Below are 23,636 nucleotides of genomic sequence, written 5' to 3'. Positions count from 1 at the left end.
GTATCTACTGATTTAGAGTGAATATTTTATAGCATGTTAGAAGCAGAAATAATAATAGTGTCTTGGCTAATTGAGCTTGACTATTACACTATTGAGGGCCCTAATAATATCTAGCAGTTTTAACATATGTAACACTACTTCAAAATATTCTGCAAAAATCAGGCAGATTTTATTTTTTCATGTTGAAAATAAAGGAAATTATCTCTTCTCCCTCTCTTCTCTTTATCCTGTAGTTCTATAGTGGTCTTGCTCTTAAGCTGTTGAGTTATTTGGAACCACTTTCAGCTTTTGCTTGCAAGTGTTTGTATTTGAGAGAGAGGAGAAATATATTGGAGTAAAACTTAGCAATGCAGCAATCTAACACAACTAAATCGAAATTTGTTGGACCAAGAAATTTCATCTCTGCAAAATATTTTGCTAATTTAGATCTCAGAAATCTGACTTTTGATGTAGTGATGTCATTGAACACTCTTTTAAAAGCAAAGTGAGTATAGAGTGGAATGTAACTCTTCCTCTCTGCAGCAACATGTTATGTTTTGGAATAATCACCACCAGTAATATTTGATCTGTTACAGATAGAAAAAATTGCCTCTGATATGCATCTGTCTGTATGCTGCTCAGATTGAACTGGGACAGAGCATCACCATTTGTACAACACCCCCCCCCTCCCCCAAAAGAAAAAAAAAGTAGGCTGAGGTTTTGGTGACTACTCATGAAAGAAACCATCTGTAAGCTGAAGCTTTTTATTAAACCAGTTCCTGTGAAGGTTTTTATTCATGGAAAATACATACATGAGAAAATTATGGTTTTTAATGGAAACTAGGAAATATCACTTTTCCCCTTCTTGACTCTGGTAAGGATAAGGCAAGCAACTGTCATGATATAAATCTCCAAATCAGTCTTTAGGAGCTGTGAAAAGTGGATTCTACAATGTGAAGGCTGGGCACTTTCACCGAGTTGAATCCTAAGATTCTGTCTACCCGCTGAGTTCTATAATGCCTTAGCACAGCTGTCCAAAGTTTTAATTGCCAAGATCTTTACAGTTCTTATAAATTATGGTTTGACTTAAAAAAAAAACATAATGGAAGTTGAACTTCAGTGCAAACAAATAATTTGAAGTTAAAAATAGTACATGAAAAATATTTAAGAAAGACCATATATTGGAATAGCAGGTCATAATTAATGTTGTTTGGTCAGAACTATGTGGGGAAGTATAGATATTACTGTACTTTCAGGCACATCGTATTTACAAAATTAAATTAGTTTCATGACTGAAAAAAATAAGACAACTTTTTTTTAAATGTAATTTGCAGTTCAAGTTTTCAGGCTAAGATTCAGGGAAGGCCGGGTAGCAGTGTTAGATGAACATACTGACTTTTTTAATCTAAAAAATCAGTGAATCTTTCTCTGAAGAAATGTCCTGTACTGCAGGCAAAACATTACGTGTAAGACAATTAGTAACTGAAAAATCCAATGGCAAGAATGTATATTAGAACCACTTCACACTGGGGGCCTAATTCTCCACTCTGGAATACTGGTTTTATGCCAGTGTAATTCCTTTTAAGTCAAGATGTTTTCCCTGAACCATTTTATTTTTGAATTGTTCATATTTGTTCTCATTTTTTTTTTTCAGGTTATCATCCTACTTCAGTAATCCTGGCAATTCTTTTCTTAATTGCCTCATTAGCAATGTGAATCTGAGGTGCGATAAATTGGTGGAGTACCCCCAATTTTACTACACGTGCTGTGTCTTTGCAGCCTTCCACTTAGTGCTAGTGTATTCCTAGAGCTTGCATATTTTCCCCTCTAATTATAACACTTATGGAAAAGTGCGTAATGGAGGACACTGAGTATTGAAGTCCTTAGCTGCAGAGTAGGTATAGCATAGGCAGCAGTGGTTCAAGTTTCTCCACACTGCCATGGCAAACCTGTCCTGGAAGGGCTACAGGTGAGAAGAGAATTCATTCTGAAGGTAATTTAATCCTTGACCTCTTTGCCAAGACTGCCAGAAAGAGGCTGGTTTTATTGGGATTGTTCATCTGAATTTCCTTCCCATTAGCAATCTAACTGAGGGCACCACTTTCAATTCACATAGGTCTCCAAAGAGCTTTAGGATTAGTAACAGCCTTTGGTAGTTACTGATCACGATTTGAACTAGTGACCTAGAAATGAAATGTACTCTTTGAATTATTCAGATGTTTTAAAATATATGATCCTTTCTTTCTGAAAGGAAAACAAGGCAGGATTGGCTGCTTGAGATGTAGCAAGTTCTGCTAAAGCCAGACCCAAAATCTCTTGCACCCATTCCATTTTAGGGCTGCCATTCAAGGCTCTATTGACAAGTCTTTGTAAAGAGGGCTCAAGCTTCATAGTTTAGGCCTTGTCTGCACTACCATTGTACAGCTGTGACTTTCTCTCTCAGGTGTGAACCTCCCCTCCCCTGAGCGCTGCAAGTTTCCGTGCTGTAAAGTAGCAGTGTAGATAGTGCACCAGCGCTGGGAACCATGCTGATAGCTACTCTCCTCATGGGGTAGTTTTTTTACAGCCCTGTATGCGTCCATCACCGGAAAAGGCGTAGGGGGTGCAGGGAGGAGAACGTAGTTGCTGTAGTGGACTTAAAGATTTCTGTACTGATTCATGGCAAAGCGTTGCCATTGGACTTAAAATATCAGTTCAGCCAAGGTGACAGGTGCACAAGCTTCATTGATAAATGAGCTCAAAAGTGGTCTTATTTCACAGGTGCCTACAGTTCTCATTTAATGGCAGGTGAGCCAAAAATAAACAGAGCAAAGCTGGTTAACCTGTATCCAGGACGTTTTAAAAATAAATAGAAGGGGAAGAAAAATGGCTGTAGACCAGTCTGTTCTTGCAGACTCTAGCCTGAAATCCAGCTATGCTGTGTACACATATCCAAAGACCATAAACTCTGAGAAATAGCAGTCCTTCACGTGAACTTCACAATTAATCTTTTAAGACTTAATTATAACTGAAGTTTAAACTCTCTCTCTTGGGCTGCTTTGAAACAGTTTTAGAAAGCTCAGCCTATTCCTGGTGCACTTTATCTATCCTTTAAATTTAGTTTTAGAACATGCTCATTTGTATCACTTTCACACATGTATACATTTCTCTCTTCTGTCTGAGAGCTAGACTTGATGTCCAATTTCTTTTGCAGCTTCTGTTCAATGGAGGGGCTCCTACCAGTCAGCCATGCGTAAGGACAAGTAATGGAGGCAAGTGCTAAATGTTTTTTTACACTTCTGAGCTATTTTTGCCAGCTGCTCAATTTGAGCAGCTTTACTTCCCAAAGCTATTATGAAATAACTGTCCAATTGAATGAATATTTGAACACGTTTTGAGATGTAATAAGGAAGGTGTTGTAAAGTGCTCAATCAAGTCTTCGACAACGTATATGGATTGATTACAAAATTAATTTGATGTGTTCCCACCTTTCTTCTCAAATTAACCAGATTTGCGGACTTTTGAGAGAGATACTGAAAGGGTTTGTACTTAATTTCTTCCCAAAGGGACAATGTGAAGGTTGTTAGGTGAAAAATTTGCCATACTTTAGATAACATCTATATTGTAGATCTTGTCTTAAGTGTTATGGATAGAAATGGGTGATCGCAGCAAACAACACTTGTAAATGTGCAGTCAAATAAAATGCAGAGATTAACCGTGCTGGTATTTACAGTCTCTTTCATTTGTGAGTGTTTGGGAGAGCAAGTTTTAATTTGTTCCTGGAACGTGAAGGCTAGTCACAAGTAAATGGTTGTAAGAACTCTAGTCACGCTTGAAGTGCGTGTCTTAACCATTTTTAAAAGGACTCTTTGCCCAACAGTATGTTCATTAAACAAAAATACAAAGTTAGGCAGATAACTTACAAACAAAAAAAGGGACTTACTTATGTTTGCCACTGAGTAACCAGGAACAAGTCAAGGCATTTTAGTAATCCAGTCATAAATGCACAAGAGAATACTTAGTGACCAGTTTGCAAACAGACTGTGTGCAAACAAGCTGTATTCATCAAACTTTTTTCAAATATAAAAAGGTTAAAATCATCTATTTGTGGTAAGTTTGTAAACAGAAAAAGGGCTACATTAGTCAGATAAGTGATTTTCACCAAATAATTAATGCATCTCTAGTTACGGATATTTTAACTGATCAACAAAGCTACCAGCATAAGCTATTAAATGTGCTATAGCAGGAGATGATAATGTATTATTTAGCAAATAAGTTGGCCATTTTTGTTCTTAATTGCAGTTCAACAAAGACTGCCTGAATAATGAATTTTGGGAATTCTTAAAGGTAAATATGGAGGTATGGGTCATATGTCAAGTTATACTTCTAGTATGCCAAACAGTTTTGGGGGCTCTCTTGTTAACCACGAGATTTGTTCACTGAGCCGTTTTGCCTGTTGAATGAAATGGAAAATGTTTCCTAATTTTCTCTCTTCTTCCAAAATTCAGCCTGAATGGAGGCCTAGATTTGGACTGGGCCAGCTGCAGGAGGGTTCCCCCGCGGAGGCTGGGCTGCTGCAGGGGTCACCCGCTGCTGGCTTCAGCAGAGGTTACTAAGCATGCTGAGTTCGTGTGAGCATGCTCAGTATACCCTATGTAGCAAATTCAGTCAGATAGCGGTTTTTCACACTCCAGGGCGGCTGGTCAGCTGCAGGGGCCCCCAATGTCATGGAGGTCACTGGAAGTCACGGATTCTGTGACTTCCGCAACCTCCGTGACTTAATCATAGCCTTAGTCATAAAGACACAGGTCACTTGAGAAGGGTTGTGGTTAAGCAGTTAAAACTAAGCCAGTGGGAGTTGGGGCTCCTAGATTTAATTACTAGCTCTGCCACTGAATTACTATGTGAATTTGGTCAAGTCATTAACCTTTCTGTGCCTCAGTCTACCATTCTGTGTAAAATGGGGTTATAAACTTACCCCCAAAGTTTTTGAGGCTTATGCTTGCAATGTGCTTTGAAATCTTCAGAGGAAAAGTACAACACAAGAAAGTACTTGTTTCCTATTAAATATTGTAATTCATTTTGCCTCTATCTGCTAAGGCATCCAAGAGGAGGAGCTCGATGTAGGTCATTTGGTTGGTCTTGCTGTGCTGCCTGCTATAATTGTACCTTGGAATGTCAATTTAACCCATTGTGTTATATTTAAAGTGCACAAAACTGAGGGAGATCTTGGATCATAATCCCTTCTCAATACCACTGTGTTAAGATTAAAATGAATGCTCTAATAAATCCTAAACATATGTTGCATTTTTAATAAGACCATGTTTTTTTCATGCTGTCTCCTGCCAAGATTGAGAGCAGACTTCTGTGATTTGGTGTATGTTTATACAAGCGCAATCAAAATCTTCTCCCGCAAGAAAACAACCTCCAATTTCTATGCATGTGATCTCATTAACCATGGCAATAATGTAAACCTTCCCACACTTACTCCAGCCCCCATTAAATATTCTGCTTTAATAGTAAAAGATCCTTTGTGCTCCCTTCACCCTCCAGTGTGCTACCATCTTGGCACTCAACTGCAGTAGGTGTTGTGTGGGCAACTCCCATCTGAAGCAAGGGGGGAGGCGGACTTGAGACTTGCTGGGAGAAGCTGAACACCTTCTCTTCTCAAATGACTGAGCTAGAAATGTATGTGCTGCTTCCTCTGCCTGTCTAGTCACTTAGTAATCTGCTTTTAGAAAGGCATATTTTGTTTGCCCAGATACTCTGATAGAGAAAATTATACCAGTTACACCTAAGTAGCTTCCCTGTCCCCACTTGAAGGCAAGCTTTAGCATCCAGTTACCAGTAGCCTTGATGGATACTAGTAGTAGCGAGCCATTCCACAGTATTTGGAAATAAACAGCTGTGGTTGGTAATGAGCTGTGGACTCATTATTCTGTTTTCCAATATATCTAAAATATGATAGGTGTTAGATAGAACAGCTACTACATTTGAAGATCAGATCATTGATAAGGAAAACCATTAATCTTGCAGTGGGGATTAACCTATTATGGCATAACTGATGTAACTATGAATCCCAGTGGCTCAAGTTCTATCAGGTACTGTTCTGGGCTCTATTGCATGCACTCTGTTTTTCATGAGCAGCATTTTTAACTTTTTTTCTCACTTCCCCAGCTCCACCTCCTGTCTTGGACATTTTCTCATTGATAAAAAATGAGCAGTCCTTTCATAGCCTCTGTGTTCTGCATACAGCATAAATGTTTCTAATATAATGGCTGAAGGATGCTTGAATGAGAGAGAGACACTTTAACAGCATGTTTTCTGTACTGATTTTTTTAACCTGCTAGTTTCTGCATGGATGTGTAATATTGGCTCTTTTGTTTAACATTAGATAAGCATGAGACCTCCGTGGCACAACTGCATGTGTAGTCGCTCTTGAAGTAATTGCACACCTAATTGGCTGACAATCTTGGCATTTAAAAATATATATATAAAGACAGGGGACATCTGTATTTATGAGTTGTCAAATATACGTGTTGGGTGTCATCTAATGGAGCCTTCTGGCAGTGAACAGATGTATGATGACCCTGATCCTGGAGGCAAATCCCAAGATCAAGATACCAAAAAACAACACGAATCTGAGCAAAAGTTGTCCAAAATTACTCATAATGCTTTGGAGAACATTAATGTGATTGGCCAAGGCTTGAAGCAACTTTTCCAGCACCAGCGCAGGAGATCCTCAGTGTCTCCACATGATGTGCAACAAACTCAGGCTGATATGGAGCCCGAAATGGATTTGGAAAGCCAAAGCACCTGTACTGAAATTGATGGTGTCTCCACCCACCCCACAGCTCTGAATCGAGTGCTTCAGCAGATCAGAGTGCCGCCTAAGATGAAGAGAGGGACAAGCCTGCATAGCAGGCGGGGCAAGTCGGATGCCCCAAAGGGAAGCCCACAGATCAACAGGAGATCTTCCCAAGATATTCAGTCAGGCCGGCCCAGGTCTTCCTCCACCACTGATGCTCCCACTAACCTGTCTGTGCTGGAGATGACTTCTGTTTGTGTAGCTGGTGAGGAGACCGCAGCAGCGGAACGGGTAAGTTACCCAGACTGATCTTTATTTATTATCAGTCTACTTGTAGGCTTTGTTAAACTGTTTTGAATTCTGTTTTAAAGCAGGTTTTTCTCTTGCCATAGACTAGAGCTACTGTGTAAAATAGCATCTTCACCAGTGGAGCAAGGAGCTTGAAAAGATTCCAATATTAGGTCTTTTCTCAAATAGTGTGTGGCTTATTTTGTGTGCATTTGATCTCCAGAACTGGAGAGCTACACTTAGTGCATTATATTGGTCATGTTGTGTTCCATAATCAAAGAAGAAATGATGGCGACCCCAACAGCTGTTCTGGTTCTACCTCTTGCTAGCATCTGTTGTTCTAGACTGCTACAGCAAATCTTTATTTAGTAAGATGGGTAACTCTTTAGCCTTCTTTGTATTACAGGAAAATTGACAGTTTAATTTGTGTGAATGGAACTATGGCTCCATTCAAGTAGACTGTGGATGCTGAGAGCCTATCCCAAAACCTGGGGTTTTTAGTGAACCCAGCATGGGACTGTATTTAAGATGTTTTCACACTGCCATGTGTACTGATTGATTAATCCTGTTTAGAGCAGCCAGGAAGCTGCATTGTAATAATAGCGTCTTAGTTTACCTAATCTATGTGGAAAAATGTTTGCAAGTGATATAGTCTCTGTCTAGTGGTATCTGTTCCAACATGTGCTTGCAAAGCTATTTCAATTAGTGGATTTATGGGGATAAGGTTGAGAGAAGTCTGTCTTGCACTCTCTTCTATTCTACATCGATTTACTTGGTACATTTAAAAGTGCTGACTGAGCAAAGCAAAGATTCATCTCTGCCTGTTAAACGTCCTCCATTTGAAAAACTAGCCTTCGGATTTAACCAAGGCTATTGCCCAGAATATATGTGGTGCTATTAATAAAAAACCGTCATATGTCCAGTGTTGTAACGGTATACTTTTATTCACAGGAGAATAAATGTGGTGATGAAAGAACATGCTGTACTGTTAAATATATTCTGGTTTTCATGTTCTTTATTAAAGTAACTCTTATAAGAATATAGCTCAGAACAAATCAGATGCAGAACTGGTGCATTATAGGATTTCATGTTTGTACAATGTTGATAAAATTTTATAATTTTTGTCAGGTATAGCTTTTGAAGGATGAGGACCCTTATAAATCCATGTGTTAGGGACAAGATCTTGGAATTAGAACTTATTGTTAAAGATATAAGGAATACCAGCCACTGCATTACTACTTGTTTCATCATGCTTTGTCAAAGATGAAAAAATACTCTAATTAGGACCGTATTTTTCAAATACACAAAACTGATTTCCAAGTCTAACTTGTTTTAATATAAACTAGTATAATTAGCCAGATGGAGAATTAGATTTCTTTAAGAGCTTGAAGCCATTTTAGTACATACAAAACCTCTCAAAAGTTAGTAGTAGTAGAGACTGAGATTCTTAAATTACAGAATGGATACAACAGTAATGGTTGAAAAGTTTGCTCCAGTGATGAGACTAAACCTTGTTTTGGAAAGGCCACCTGAGAAGTGAGAAGGTAGTCCATGAGTTTTCCCTTGATACTTCCAAGAATGCTAGTAAATGGTACCACTTGTGTTAATTTTTGGGTGGTGGTCACTGCTTATATCTGACTGTTATATGGTGGTAGTTGGCAATTGCTACCAGACTTCACAGGGTTTGAACTGTTGACCTATTAGTTTACTTTAAAATGTTCCAAATGACAAAAGTGCAGCTACTTTCCTTGGACTATTCCAGAGTCTAATATGTCTTGCTGTCTTCGCTTTCTCTAGTATTTAACCAAAAATTAGCATATGATGTTTTGTTTTATATATAGGCAGAATTATAGTATTAGCATTAATTACAATTTCATTCTAAGGCAGATTTATCAATAGAATAAAGATCCCACCTGAGATAGGCAGACTGCTTCAATGCCTGGAGCGGTGGTATCTGTGACTTTAATTTCATGACAGAAATTAATCGAATAGCAATAAATAGTAATGTAGAATGTACATCCTTACAAGAGTTGTTGGCTTCATACTTGAACTCTACCAAAGATAGCACCTTTCTCTGGTTTTAAATGAGTTTACATAGTGGCTCACTTTTGTCGAGAGAAGGCTCATATTTTGTGTGACTTTAGGGGGAAGTAATAGACATAAGAACTCCTAAGGATCTAATTACCCATAACCCAAAGCTGGAAACTGTGGTAGCACTGTTTGTTGTTCATTAAAGGTTAAGGTGACTGACAGCCTATCACTGGAGCTGAACTTAAATAACCATGACTTTAAACTTACTTATCTGCAGGAGACATTGCTTGTGCCTTAGAGCAGTGGTTCTCAAAGCTGGTCCACCACTTGTTCAGGGAAAGCCCCTGGCGGGCTGGTTTGTTTACCTGCCGCGTCTGCAGGTTTGGCTGATCGCAGCTCCCACTGGCCGCGGTTCGCTGCTTCAGGCCAATGGGGGCTGCGGGAAGGGCAGCCAGCACATCCCGCTGCCCGCACCACTTCTCACAGCCCCCATTGGCCTGGTGCGGCAAGCTGTGGCCAGTGGGAGCCGCAATCAGCTGAACCTGCAGACGTAGCAGGTAAACAAACTGGCCCGGCCCGCCAGGGGCTTTCCCTGAACAAGCGGTGGATCGGCTTTGAGAACCACTGCCTTAGAGCATACTTGCTGGGAAACTAATGTGATTGATGTTTTCACTGGAATGGTATGGCATTTGGACTGAAACTTTCCTTGCTCAGTGTTTGTACCTAATACATAATAGATAGGATACATACCATGGTCACTGAATATTGATTTTTATATGATTTGTTTGATCCCTAACTGTGCTGTAACCTGCTAACTTTTTTTTTGCTACTACTGCTAGAATCAGTACCTAGTGTCCATGGTCTGTATCCTACCTATTTGTATTATGGTATCACTCAAAGTTTCTAATCAGTATCAGCACTGCACTGTGCAGGGTGCTGTACAGATGTATAGTAAGAGACTGTCCTTGCCCTGAAAAGCTAATCTTCCAAAATACTTTTTGACTAGTAAGATATTGCATATTTTAGCACGTTTTAAATGTTAACTTTTTCATGGTTTTCACCCTAGTCTGGGAGCCCCTTTCCAAAACCACCTGGTTTACTGATGATTCTTTTTCCCCAGTCTGGAATAGTGATTTGCTTGACTTCCACTGACACTGTCAGCTCACTGAGCCTGGTGACTGAAAGTAAGGATGAAAAGTCTCATTTTTATGAGATTTTTTTTTTTGCTGCTAGGTTGTCATCTGCCTAACATGTTCACTCTCCTTTTTGAAGTACTATGATTATGCTGGAATGCTAATCTCTGTCTCTGCTGATTGCTCTGTTAGAAGATTAGTATTATGAAATACAGGCATTCCATTTACTAGCTTAGAGTGAGGAATCAATATAAGAATCAAGCCAGGTGTTGTGCTGGGTGTTTTTGTAGGCATGGGCTGCCTGTAGCAGAGAGACAGAACAGACAGTGACAATGATACTATGCAGTATGAACTGTGAGGAGTGTAGATTTTCCAGTTCCCCTGGGGTAGTAAAAAGTTGTCACTGCTACTTTATGTAAGGGAAAAAAAACTATAACTGCTTGGTGACAAGCGAACTATTGCAACAAACCCCACTATAGTGAGATGTGAGTCAGTTCATTCTTTTATGCAATTTAAAATAATATTGGGATTCATGCTTTCACTGTCAAACAGAATGTGAATAATAGTAGAAGGAAGGTTACATTTTTGCCTGTTGTAAAGTTCTGTGGCACAACATAACTCACTATCACAGAAGAGTGTCTCCTGGGTCTAAACAATTCAGAGGCTTCAGTGACCAGTGCCCCTCTTGTGCCTGGTTCTGGATTTTCTTGGATTGGTGCCATCTGCTTTTTTATATTTGCGTATTGCACCGTTTTTCTGTCAAAGTGAGAAGGATGTTCATTATCCCAATGTCTGAAGATATATAACTGGAGAAATTTTGCACAGGTCTGGGTCATGCTCTGTGGAAGTGTACAGCTTGTATATTTTGGTTTTCTCTATTTTGTATTTTACAATTTCTGTTATACAGACAGAACTACACAGGATCTTTTCAGGGGGCAAGACAAAGATGCCACATTTATTATGATAATTTGATTTATGACCAATAACTAATATCGTAATCCTTAAACACACACATTATACCTAATACACACACAACATCCATCCATCCATCAGATGTTCTGCAGCTGTTGCATAGTTACCAGTCCTGAACATAGTTTGAGTTCATGGCTTGATTTTGCAGCTTGGGTTTGTAGCTTGTGGCAGCTAACTGGCCAGGAAAGCCGGGCACAAGAACGAGCTGGGTCTCTGTTGGCCATGCACCGATGCCCTTCCTTGTTGGCAGCAGAATGTTACCCTCCAAAGTCTCCCATCTCACCCATCCTTTTTATAGGCTTTAGGGTATGGCTACACTTGAAATTTCAAAGTGCTGTCACGGCAGCGCTGCGGGAGCACTGCCGCGGCAGCACTTTGAAGAGTGAGTGTAGTCGGAGCGCCAGCGCTGGGAAAGAGCTCTCCCAGCGCTGCATGTAAACCACATCCCTTACGGGTGTAGCTTGCAGCGCTGGAAGCCGCGCTCCCAGCGCTGCAGCACTGATTACACTGAGGCTTTACAGCGCTGTATCTTGCAGCGCTCAGGGAGGTGTTTTTTCACCCCCCTGAGCGTGAAAGTTGCAGCGCTGTAAAGTGCCAGTGTAGCCATGGCCTCAGTTTGAATCCAGAGTCTATAGGTCTTGCTGTGTCACACTGCCTCTGGGTTTGGTGATTGATCACCCGTCAATTGCAGGCGTGACTTTCAGCCTGGGACCTGGCTTTGATCTTTCTTCTATTGTACCTTTTCTTTTTAGGGTGGACTCTTCTTACTTTGTTAGGGCTCTTGTCTTCATCTTCAGCCGGTGGAGTTTGAACTTTATTTCATCAGGACAGGCTGGGGCTGGAGGTTGATTCCATCATCCATACATACCTCAGTCACACATCTAACCTAAACTAATAAGATTACAGCAGGGTTTACAAAAATGAAGGTTGGAGGAAATTTTTACAAAATGGAGTGAGCGTTTTAAAATGAGGTTTGAATTATAATATGGCAAACAGTGAACAGAAGTGTGACAGTGTACCCCATAAGGCTTTATGGGGGGTGCTTACAAAGGTATATATGATGTAACTGGAATAGAGTTTTGCTACATATGCCATGTAACATATCTATGTAAAGGTTATGATCTACTGGTTATGTTCATCCTAGCTGTATGCAAGCACCATTTGTGTGTTCAGAGTTATTAACATTGGCTGTGTAATTGCTTGATTTCTAAGTAGCCTTAGGCCATGGCTACACTGGCGCTTTACAGCGCTGCAACTTTCGCGCTCAGGGGTGTGAAAAAAAAACACCCCCCTGAGCACTGCAATATACAGCGCTGTAAAGCCTCAGTGTAAACAGTGCCGCAGCACTGGGAGTGCGGCTCCCAGCGCTGCAAGCTACACCCGTAGAGGATGTGGAGTACATGCAGCGCTGGGAGAGCTCTCTCCTGGCGCTGCAACCACACTTGAAACTTCAAAGCGCTGCCGCGTGCAAGTGTAGCCATACCCTCAGTTAGAACATTTGGTCACTTCTTGGGAAGGGAAATGTGCTCAATCAGGAAGCATTTAACAGACAAAAGAGCTTGGAAGACTCCAATCCACATAAGAAGTCTACCTGAGGACATTCAAGGTAGCATGTGGGTAATGGCTGCTCCCTGCAAGTCCTGAGTCATGCATGGGCGGGTGACTTGCCCATGTGGTTCCAAATCTCCATTTTGTGACTGGATTCTACACAGAGGGAAGAAGGGGTCTCCACCCACAAGAGAGTCTATTTAAGTCCCTGGAAGACCCCTCCAGGTGGTCTTCAGATGGCTAAAGAAGGAGCAGTAGGGACTGTCTGTGTGGGGAGTGGGAGAGCAGGGGAGGACTTTAGGAGATGGACGATGCCAGAGCCTGTAACCTGAGCTAGGTAAGGGAGGGGAAAGGTCAACACCTTTGCCCGGGAAGGGGGACAAAGGAAGGGAGTGGCAGGAGGGAAGCAGTTTGAGTTTGGGCTTGGGGCTGTGTGGGCGGAATTCAGGGTATCCTAGCTAGGATCCAAGCACCCTGAAAGCCCAGAAGGACTCGGTGGAGGGGTCCTGACTGTGCCTGCAAGCTCTGCTGTAACCTGTGTTCCTGTTGTCCAATAAACCTTCTGTTTTACTGGCTGGCTAAGAGTCACTGTGGGTCCCAGGAAGAGGGGTGCAGGGCCGGACTCCCCCACACTCCGTGACAACTGGTGGCAGCGGCGGGAGATACTGCACCCCGTGGACGGCGCTTCCTGCAGTAAGTGACTGGGGAGCAGTAAAACGAAGGGGTGGTTAACCCCTGGGAGTGTGTGCCCAGTGAGAAGGACTTTGCAGTAACAGGGTCCCCCGGGGGATTGCAGCGAGTGGTCCCAGGGGCGGAGGAGTCTGCAGCTCGACCCTGGCAGAGAGGTGGTGACCTCACGAAGGGCTGGTGCACTAGGGGTCCCCCTGGAAACCGTGGGGAGCGGCGAGCACCCCAGCCTGTGAGTGGCCAGCAGGAAGATGTATGCCAAGCGGCGCAAGTGTGACCTGGTGGAGCTGTGTAAGCAGAGGGGGCTGCACCCAGGGAGGCTCAGCAAGGACCAGCTGATTGCCCAGCTGGAGCAGGGAGACCGCATGAATGAACAGAGCCCTGTCTCTGAGGGAAGCAGCCGAGCAGATGCAGCGCAGGCACCAGTGACTGTCCCTGCTGGGAGTGGTCAACCGGCAGACGAGGGCTTCCCGAGACCCCCCCTTCCTAGGCGTAGAGGAAGGGCGGGGAGGAGCCCAGTGTATACCGAGGGCACCGTGACACCCCCGGCCAGCAGGGGATCCGCCCGGCGAAGCCCACCCCCCAGCAGGGGATCCTCCCGGCAACGCTCGGCATCCGTGGAGCGGATGCGGCTGGAATATGAAAGGGAGCTGAGACGGGAGGAGCTCGAGTTAAAGAGGCGAGAGCTGGAGGAGAAGGCGAAACAACATGAACATGAGCGGGAGGAGAAGGAGAAACAGCGTAAACATGAGCTGGACCTGGCCCGGCTGAGGAGAAGTGAGGCCCCGGCTGCGGTGAGTGAGGGGGGGACCCAAGCCTACAAAGAGCTTTGATAAGCACTTGCTGCCCCGGCGTAAGGAGGGGGAGGACATAGATACCTTCCTGACGGCCTTTGAGAATGCCTGCGAGCTGCACAGGGTTGACCCTGCAGACAGGATCACAGTTCTCACCCCCTTACTGGACTCCACAGCCGTGGAGGTGTACAGCCGACTGAAAGGGGCGGAGGCAGGGGACTACGAACTGTTCAAACAGGCCCTGCTCCGCGAGTTTGGGCTGACTCCTGAGATGTACCGGAAAAAGTTCCGGAGCCAGCGTAAAACCCGTGAGGTTACATACCTACAACTGGTCAACCGGGCGCAGGGGTATGCCCGCAAGTGGACAGCTGGGGCCCAAACTAAAGAGGACCTGCTTGACCTATTCATACTGGAGCACCTGTACGAGCAGTGCCCGTCCGACCTGAGGCTGTGGTTGATGGACCAGAAGCCGGAGAACCCGCAGCATGCAGGCCAGCTGGCTGACCAATTTGTGGACAGTCGGGCAGGGGATGGCAGGGAGGAGTCTCGAAGGAGCAAGCCTGCCTCAACGCAGAGAGAGAGTCATCATGGGACCTCCCAAAGGGGGCCTATGGAGAACCCCCCCAAAAGGGGAACATCCAGCGGCAGGTCCCTTCGACCCACTCAAGGGGACCCACGAGATATGGGCTGCTATCGCTGTGGCCAACAAGGTCACATACGGGCCCAGTGCCCCAAGCTCAGGGACAGACCAAGCAGACCCAACCCGCAGAGGGTGGACTGGGTAAAAACCCAATCGGAGGAGGGGCTACATTCCCAGGAAAGGGGGGTTGGCAACATACCACCTGTGGATGCTCCCGGTTCCAGGTTTTTGGTTTACCGGGTGGGCGCGGGGCTGCCCCTCCGGAAAGAGTGCATTGTTTCCCTGGAAGTGGATGGGAGGAAGGTCACTGGGTACTGGGACACGGGCGCAGAGGTGACGCTGGCCCGGCTCGAGGTGGTGGCCTCAGATCGGATGGTGCCCGACACCTACCTGACCCTGATGGGCGTGGGCGGGACCCCATTCAAGGTACCCGTGGCAAGGGTACACCTGAAATGGGGGGCCAAGGAGGGCCCCAAGGATGTGGGGGTACACCAATATTTGCCCACTGACGTGTTAATGGGAGGGGACCTTGAGGACTGGCCTAGTAACACCCAGAGTGCCCTGGTCGTGACTCGTAGTCAGAGTCGGCAAATGGCACTGCACCCCGAAAACGGGGAAGGTACTCGACCTGAGGTGCAGGACCCTAACTCAGGGAGCGGGGAACGCCCAGGGGCACGGTGCAGAGAGGCTGCGGCCTCAGACCCAGCCAGCAAGAGAGAGCCGGTCCCCATTCCTGTCCCAGCTGCTGAGTTCCAGGCCGAGTTGCAGAAAGATCCCTCCTTGCGGAAGCACAGGGACCGGGCTGACCTTAGTGCGGTACAGACCATGAGGAGAGGTTGCAAGGAGAGGTTCCTGTGGGAGAAGGGGTTCCTGTACCGAGAATGGGCTCCCCCAGGGGAAGTAGAGTCATGGGGGATCAGGAGGCAGCTGGTGGTTCCCCAGAAGTTCCGTCACAAGCTGTTGTACCTGGCCCATGACATCCCTCTCGCAGGGCACCAGGGAATCCGGCGCACCAGGCAGAGGCTGCTACAGAACTTTTACTGGCCTGGGGTCTTTACCCATGTCCGACAGTACTGCCAATCCTGTGACCCCTGCCAGAGGGTGGGGAAGGCCCGGGACAAGGGGAAGCGGCTTTGAGGCCTTTACCCATCATAGAAGAACCTTTCCAGAAGGTAGCCATGGACATAGTGGGACCTCTCAGCAAGACGACCCGGTCAGGGAAGAAATACATCCTGGTGGTGGTGGATTTTGCCACTCGCTACCCCGAGGCGGTGGCCTTGTCCTCTATCGAAGCAGACACAGTGGCAGATGCGCTGCTGACAATTTTCAGCCGGGTGGGGTTCCCCAAGGAGGTCTTAACGGACCAGGGGTCCAACTTCATGTCAGCCCTGCTCCGGTCCTTATGGCAGAAATGTGGGGTCCAGCACAACTGGGCCTCAGCGTATCACCCCCAGTCCAACGGGCTGGTAGAAAGGTTCAACGGGACGCTGAAGATGATGCTAAAAACATTTATGAACCAGCATCCGCAAGATTGGGACAAGTACTTACCTCACCTGCTGTTTGCGTACAGGGAGGTACCCCAGGAATCTACTGGGTTTTCACCTTTCGAACTGTTGTATGGAAGGCGGGTGAGGGGGCCCCTAGACCTGATGAGGGACGAATGGGAGGGGAAGGCCGCTCCCGAGGGAGAGTCAGTGGTGGAGTATGTCCTGACCTTCCGGGAAAGACTGGCCGAGCTCATGGGCCTGGCCAGGGAGAATCTGGCCCGAGCCCAGAGGAGGCAGAAGGTCTGGTATGACCGCACAGCACGAGCCCGTACCTTCGCCACCGGGGATCAGGTGATGGTTCTTATCCCCGTGAGGAGAAACAAACTCCAGGCCGCTTGGGAAGGGCCCTTCAAGGTTATCAAGCAACTGAATGAGGTAAACTATGTGGTGGAGCTGTCAAACCGGGCACATCACCGTCGGGTGTACCACGTGAACATGATGAAACCATACTATGACAGGGGGAATGTGGTGTTGGCCGTGTGTGGACATTGGGAGGGGCAGGGAGATGACCCCTTAGTGGATCTATTCCCTGGGACAAAAGCTGGTTCCCCCCTGGAGGCGATTCCCCTCTCTGAGCAACTGACCCCGGGCCAGCACGCTGAGATCAGAGGGGTGCTGCATCTGTACCGACAGCTGTTTTCCAACCAGCCTGGACGCACTAATTTGACTGTCCACCGGGTGGAGACCGGGTCACATCCCCCTATAAGATGCTCCCCTTTTCGGGTCACTGGTAAAACTGCCCAGGATCTTGAAAGAGAGGTCAGGGACATGCTGGCTTTGGGGGTGATCCAGCCGTCTTCCAGCCCTTGGGCCTCGCCAGTAGTGCTGGTTCCCAAGAAGGATGGGTCAATCCGGTTCTGTGTGGACTATCGAAAGCTCAATGCCATTACCGTATCTGATGCCTACCCTATGCCCAGGCCTGACGAGCTCTTAGACAAGCTGGGAGGTGCACGGTACCTCACCACTATGGATCTTACCAAAGGCTACTGGCAAGTGCCGCTGGACGCAGATGCCAGGCTGAAATCGGCCTTTATCACCCCTCTGGGGCTCTGAGTTTTTGACCCTGCCCTTCGGCCTCAAGGGAGCGCCAGCCACCTTCCAGCACCTGGTGGATCAGCTACTGAGGGGGATGGAGAGTTTTGCCGTGGCGTATATTGACGACATCTGCGTCTTCAGCCAGACCTGGGAGGACCACGTGTCCCAGGTTAAACAAGTCCTGGACCGACTCCGAAAGGCTGGGTTAACAGTAAAGGCTGAGAAGTGCAAGGTGGGGATGGCTGAAGTATCTTACCTGGGCCATCGGGTGGGGAGCGGCTGCCTGAAGCCGGAACCAGCCAAGGTGGAGGTGATCAGAGACTGGCCTGCTCCCCAAACCAAAAAGCAGGTCCAGGCCTTTATTGGGATGGCGGGGTACTATCGAAGGTTCGTGCCCCACTTCAGTGCCATAGCCGGCCCCATCACTGAACTGTGCAAAAAGGGGAAGCCAGACAAGGTGATCTGGACTGAGCAGTGCCAGGAGGCTTTCCGGGCGCTGAAGGAGGCTCTGGTTAGCGACCCAGTTCTGGCAAACCCAGATTTTGACAAACCCTTTATGGTGTTCACCGATGCCTCAGACACGGGACTGGGGGCGGTGTTAATGCAGGAGGATGAAAAGGGGGAGAGACACCCCATCGTGTACCTGAGTAAGAAGCTGCTACCCCGGGAACAAAGCTACGCGGCCATCGAGAAGGAATGCCTGGCCATGGTGTGGGCCCTTAAGAAGCTAGAGCCATATCTCTTTGGGCGACACTTCACCGTATACACCGACCACTCTCCCCTGACCTGGCTGCACCAGATGAAAGGAGCCAACGCCAAGCTCCTGAGGTGGAGCCTGCTCCTGCAGGACTATGACATGGACGTGGTCCATGTGAAGGGAAGTGCCAACCTGACAGCGGATGCGTTGTCCCGGAGAGGGGACCCTGAACTTCCCCAGGTCACTGGGCAGAGTGACCCCGCTCAGTTCAGTCTCGAAGGGGGGAGAGATGTGATGCAGTAGGGACTGTCTGTGTGGGGAGTGGGAGAGCAGGGGAGGACTTTAGGAGATGGACGATGCCAGAGCCTGTAACCTGAGCTAGGTAAGGGAGGGGAAAGGTCAACACCTTTGCCCGGGAAGGGGGACAAAGGAAGGGAGTGGCAGGAGGGAAGCAGTTTGAGTTTGGGCTTGGGGCTGTGTGGGCGGAATTCAGGGTATCCTAGCTAGGATCCAAGCACCCTGAAAGCCCAGAAGGACTCGGTGGAGGGGTCCTGACTGTGCCTGCAAGCTCTGCTGTAACCTGTGTTCCTGTTGTCCAATAAACCTTCTGTTTTACTGGCTGGCTAAGAGTCACTGTGGGTCCCAGGAAGAGGGGTGCAGGGCCGGACTCCCCCACACTCCGTGACAACCCACAAGAGAGTCTATTTAAGTCCCTGGAAGACCCCTCCAGGTGGTCTTCAGATGGCTAAAGAAGGAGCCTCTCCACCCCCTCAAGATACTGAAAGGAAACTGAAACAAAGGACAGTGTGCAAGGGGTGTGAGTGATTGCTGGACCCAGGCTAAAAGGAGATTAGCCTGTAAAAGGGAGTATTCTGGAACTGGTGAGGAACTTATCTGTATTTAGTCTGATTAGACATAGATTTGCGCATTTTATTTTCTTTTGCTTGGTGACTTACTTTGTTCTGTCTGTTACTACTTGGAACCACTTAAATTCTACTTTCTGTATTTAATAAAATCACCTTTTACTTTTTAATTAACTCAGAGTATGTATTAATACCTGGGGAAGCAAACAGCTGCGCATCTCTCTCTATTAGTGTTATAGAGGGCGAACAATTTGAGTTTATCCTGCATAAGCTTTATGCCGGGTAAAACGGATTTATTTGGGTTTACTCCCCATTGGGAGTTGGGCATCTGAGTGCTAAAGACAAGCACGCTTCTGTTAGCTGCTTTTAGGTAAACCTGCAGCTTTGGGGCAGGTAATTCAGACCCTGGGTCTTCGTTGGAGCAGACAGGAGTGTCTGGCTCAGCAAAACGGGGTGCTAGAGTCCTGAGCTGGCAGGGAAAACAGGAATAGAAGTAGTCTTGGCACATGGGGTGGCAGCTCCCAAGGTGGTTTCTGTGATCGAACCCGTCGCAAGAAGTTACAATATAGACAGGTGTAGTGGATGGCAAACAGTGAACAGAAGTTATATTGATAAAGTGAACAATTAAAAACAATTTCATTCCTCAGTTCTACATCTGTCAGAAGTCCTAGAGGACTTGTCTGAACTATTTCACTGATCATTCACAGATATCAACTTTTTGTACCTTTGCTGAAAAGGTAACAGTGGAAAGGACAGACAACAGGACTATTACATTATACAGATTGTCATCTCTGATTTGCCCTTTGAGCCCAGGCCACTGATCTATGGCTATAGATGGAATATGTGCAACAAGGCGAATTTGAGTAGAAGCTACAGCTTCTCATGTGCATGTGTAGAAATAATTTTAAAATCATTAGAATTTAGTAGTGGAAAAGATCCATTAGATCCACCAACCCATCCATGGCAGTGAAGGATTGTTCCTACAGGACACTCTGTAGTATTTTTTGAGGCCTCTTCAGGTATATTGAATAAAATCTTCAGGAGCAAAACATCATTTGATATTGCTGTTGGTCCTTGGACACATTTACTCCAACTTCCTATTTTGTTTGTGGAATTCAATAGACTTAAGAAACATTCAGATGAGTTAAAATAATGGAAATTAGAGATGGAAAATAGTTGTATAAAACACCTGCTCAGTATATACCACAAGTCCCAGTAGATACCACAAGAGCAGTTCAGTTATCATTGTGCTAGCTAGGTTGTAGCTGTGGGTGGCAGAGGCATTTCCTTTCCTTTCTACTTCCCTGACTGCATGGGTGACTGGAGGATATGAGGATTGAAAAGTTTTGGAGAACATGATTGAGTCCCGTCTACACTAGTTCCAGTTAAGTTTGGGATGCAGTTACAACCTGTCTACCCTGACACATTTCCATACTGTTCCATTTTATTGTGTAGATAGCACCATAACCATGTTCCCTAATCAAGGGTCTGTGCAGGTGGAATGCACAGCATCACTAGAACGGTTCAGGATACAAAATAAATAATAATGTCCCTAATTAAAACTTTCAGGGGATGAGATGGATTTGCAGACTGAATAGATATTTTTTGAATCTTCAGATTACTTTCTTTCAAAGTGTCATCTAAACCTGTCATTAGACTTCTAGTTTCAAATGCCTTTACAGTTGTCTATAAGTGCATCATCAAAGACAATCAGATAATAAAATGGGAAAATGGCCAGTGCACCAGACTACCCGAAACTATGGATTTCAAATGTGTTTGCTCTTAAGACATGTTTTAATTTTTCAGAAATAGCAAGTGAAGAGTGGATTATGGGGAGGAAAATAAACAAATGTAGGTATTGCAGTAACAGTTAATTCTTAGTTATTAGTATACAAATTGTTATCAAAGATTAAAGAAACTCCAATCCTTTTTCACCAACCCAATCGAAAAAAACTACTGTTGGGCAATACCGATTGAACTCGAGAGGTTTAGCAAATTAAGACTACTGCAGTGTTCTTCTGGACTCGTGTAACAAGTCTGTGTTTTGCCGCCCTTACTTTATTTGGGATATTTGGGAGCAGGATGCTACTCTGTGAATAAGGGTGGCAGAATGTAGATCACAGACTCCATTCTGTGTTAAAGTGGCATAGCAGGTTGAAAGTCATGTTTCGTACCCAGTAAAATTATAAGTAACGTGTAAGAGGACTACAGCTGAGAAGTTAGTAGGAGAAAAATTCTTATTTTTCAGTTCACTTTGTGCATTTACCAGCCTTTTACATTTTGTCTGTTTCACTGTTTTGCCTGCATAGTCAACTTCTCCCCAGCTGAAAAGGCAGTTAAAATTACAGGAGGCGGGGGGCAGAAAAGGCGCACTTTTTAAAAAGGTACTTTAAAAGGTGATGTATCAGAATCTGCTTTATTTTTAAATTAGTCAGTTTAAAAAAATATTCAAGTTGATATGTGCCTTGAATTTCTCATTTTATGAATGGGTATCTGTGATGGGTTGGACCTCCATTCTGGGGTGCCACCTGATGTACTGGAATTCACTGAGCCTCTCTTGCTCAATCAGTCAGGGTTCCCGCTCCTGCTTTGCTAAATTAGGCTCTCCGGGCTCTTGCAGCGCACACACACAGGACCGCATCCCACTGCAGTCACAGACTGAAGTCAGCTCTGTGTGAGTGGCCTCCCCCAACACTCACATGCACACCTCTTTTGGGAGATAAACCCAGAATAATACTGTCTTGCACTGTATAGAAAAATCTGCACAGTGCAAGCTAGTACAGATCCACCCTCTTTCTCAGTATAAAGAGAGATGTGCATGACTTCTTCCCCCCCGGTTAGAAATTACATAAACTGATTGATTGTTTAATAAACAAGAAATACATTTGTTTAACTACAGAAGGTGAATTTTAAGTTGTTAAAGGGATAGAAAACAGAACAAAGCAGATTACCTTAGTAAATAAACAAAAGCTGCAGACTGAGCTTCATACACTAGATAGGTAGGATATAAATTAACAGATTATCACCCTGAGTGATAAACAGGCTGGCAGATTCTTAAGGCACAAATTGCCTTGACTTCCCTAGGTTTTCTTACACAGGCTAAAGATCTTAGCCTGGGACCATCGCTTCTCACAGTTCAGTCTTTGTTCCTCAGGTGTGGTGGTGTAGGGAGAGTGAGGACCTCTTGTTGTCATTGTCCCTCTTTTATATCTTCCCCCTACTTGCTGGAAAGCTTTTTTTGCTGTGACCTGGGTCAAACAGTTCCCATTGTATAGCACTATCTCTGAGAGGTTTCTATTGCACAGTTCGTGGGGTAATCCTTATGCTCGTGTGCATTTCTTCAGTAAGCTACTAACATTGTTTGGCCTCATCCAGCGTAGCACGTTTGATATACAGAGACATGGTCAATATTCAGAGTTTCAGATACAAAAATGATACATGCATACAAATTGGATAAACACATTTAGTAAATTATAACCTTCCCAATGATATCTTACAAGACCCATCTTGCATAAAGTATGTCTTAGTTATACCATATTCATATCATAACCATATTTCCATAAAGAATATGGGGTGTAATGTTACAGTAACTTAACTCTATTAGTTAGCGTCAGTTAAGTGTCAGCCCTTCCACAGTTTGCACAAATAACATTCTGCTCAAAGACCAAAGAATGTAGATTCATCAAGTGTTGGGCTGAAATAAGCGTCTTCAGACTAGTCTTGATGTTTTAAGTTGGAGCGGAAGCCCTGATTGCCCCATCTGTCAACATACCTGGCTGATTAAACCAACTGAAGATACATTGCAACTGGAATTTCCCTATGTACTGTCAAGAAGAGCTCAAAAGACTTTGATTTTTCCGCCCTGCATCCCATTAAGGGGTCATGCAAGTGGATTCCTCCCATCAACTTGGTTTGCATCTCAGAGCACATGGAAGGAGAGGGATAAAAAAAAACTCAACAAAAAGAACTAGATATCTCTGCTGCTTGGACTCTGGGGAGGCAGTGTTTCTAGGCATAAGCAAAAAATCCCCAGCTGCTTAGAATGGGTTAGCCTTAAGGGTTAAATAGAACTTGCTGATTATAGAAGCCTATATTACCTTTTTGAAACCTAAGACTGTAACTCATTCCTGTGTTGATTTGCTTGCTTTAACTTTGTAGATAACTCTCTAAATTCCTTTTCCTATGTAGTAAATCTTTATATAGTTTATTATAGGACTGGCTAGTAGCATTGTCTTTGGTGTGAGAATTAAGTTGCAATTGACCTGGGGTAGATGACTGGTTCTTTGGAACAAGGAGTAACCTGAATATTGCTGTGATTTTTGGTGGAAGGGACCATCTATTACAAAGGTATGCTCACCTGGGTGGTGAGATAGTCCCCTTGAGTACGCCAATCTGTGTGTGATTCCATGTTAAGGCTGTTATAGTGCCTGAAGAGTTTCCACTTGATAATTGGTTGGTAAAGTCTAAGACTAGAACTCACAATCAATTTGGGGTTTGTGCCTTGAGGTTGGTACTCCATACTTTTGAGTGGCTGAAGGCAACATTACAGGGGGCAGTTGGCTTCTCACAATCCAGCAGTGGAGATAAGTAGTCTAGGTGAAATGCAGGAAAGATTAAGGGTTATGTAAAGGGAAA

The 23,636-nt window shown here is 45.0% G+C and overlaps 1 protein-coding gene across 5 annotated transcripts in view; it reads left to right on the top strand.

Annotated features, from left to right (window-relative positions):
- TMCC1 (transmembrane and coiled-coil domain family 1) overlaps positions 1 to 23,636 on the top strand; it is a 200,708-nt gene that overhangs the window by 33,216 nt on the left and 143,856 nt on the right. The window contains exons 2-3 of one of the 5 annotated variants that reach the window (XM_050958387.1): positions 1,634 to 1,702; positions 3,173 to 3,230. In XM_050958387.1, coding sequence (XP_050814344.1) covers positions 3,225 to 3,230 — 6 coding nt within the window. In that variant the 5' untranslated portion in view covers positions 1,634 to 1,702; positions 3,173 to 3,224. Of the gene's footprint in view, positions 1 to 1,633; positions 1,703 to 3,172; positions 3,231 to 4,245; positions 4,318 to 6,352; positions 7,058 to 23,636 lie in introns of those variants that run through there. The other 4 variants (XM_050958381.1, XM_050958383.1, XM_050958384.1 and 1 more) reach the window with 4 other exon arrangements.

This window comes from Gopherus flavomarginatus, chromosome 6, assembly GCF_025201925.1.
Source record: "Gopherus flavomarginatus isolate rGopFla2 chromosome 6, rGopFla2.mat.asm, whole genome shotgun sequence".
In the NCBI taxonomy this organism is placed as follows: domain Eukaryota; kingdom Metazoa; phylum Chordata; order Testudines; family Testudinidae; genus Gopherus; species Gopherus flavomarginatus.
The sequence above is the reverse complement of the archived record's forward strand: the minus strand, read 5'-3'. Positions and strand labels throughout refer to the sequence as shown.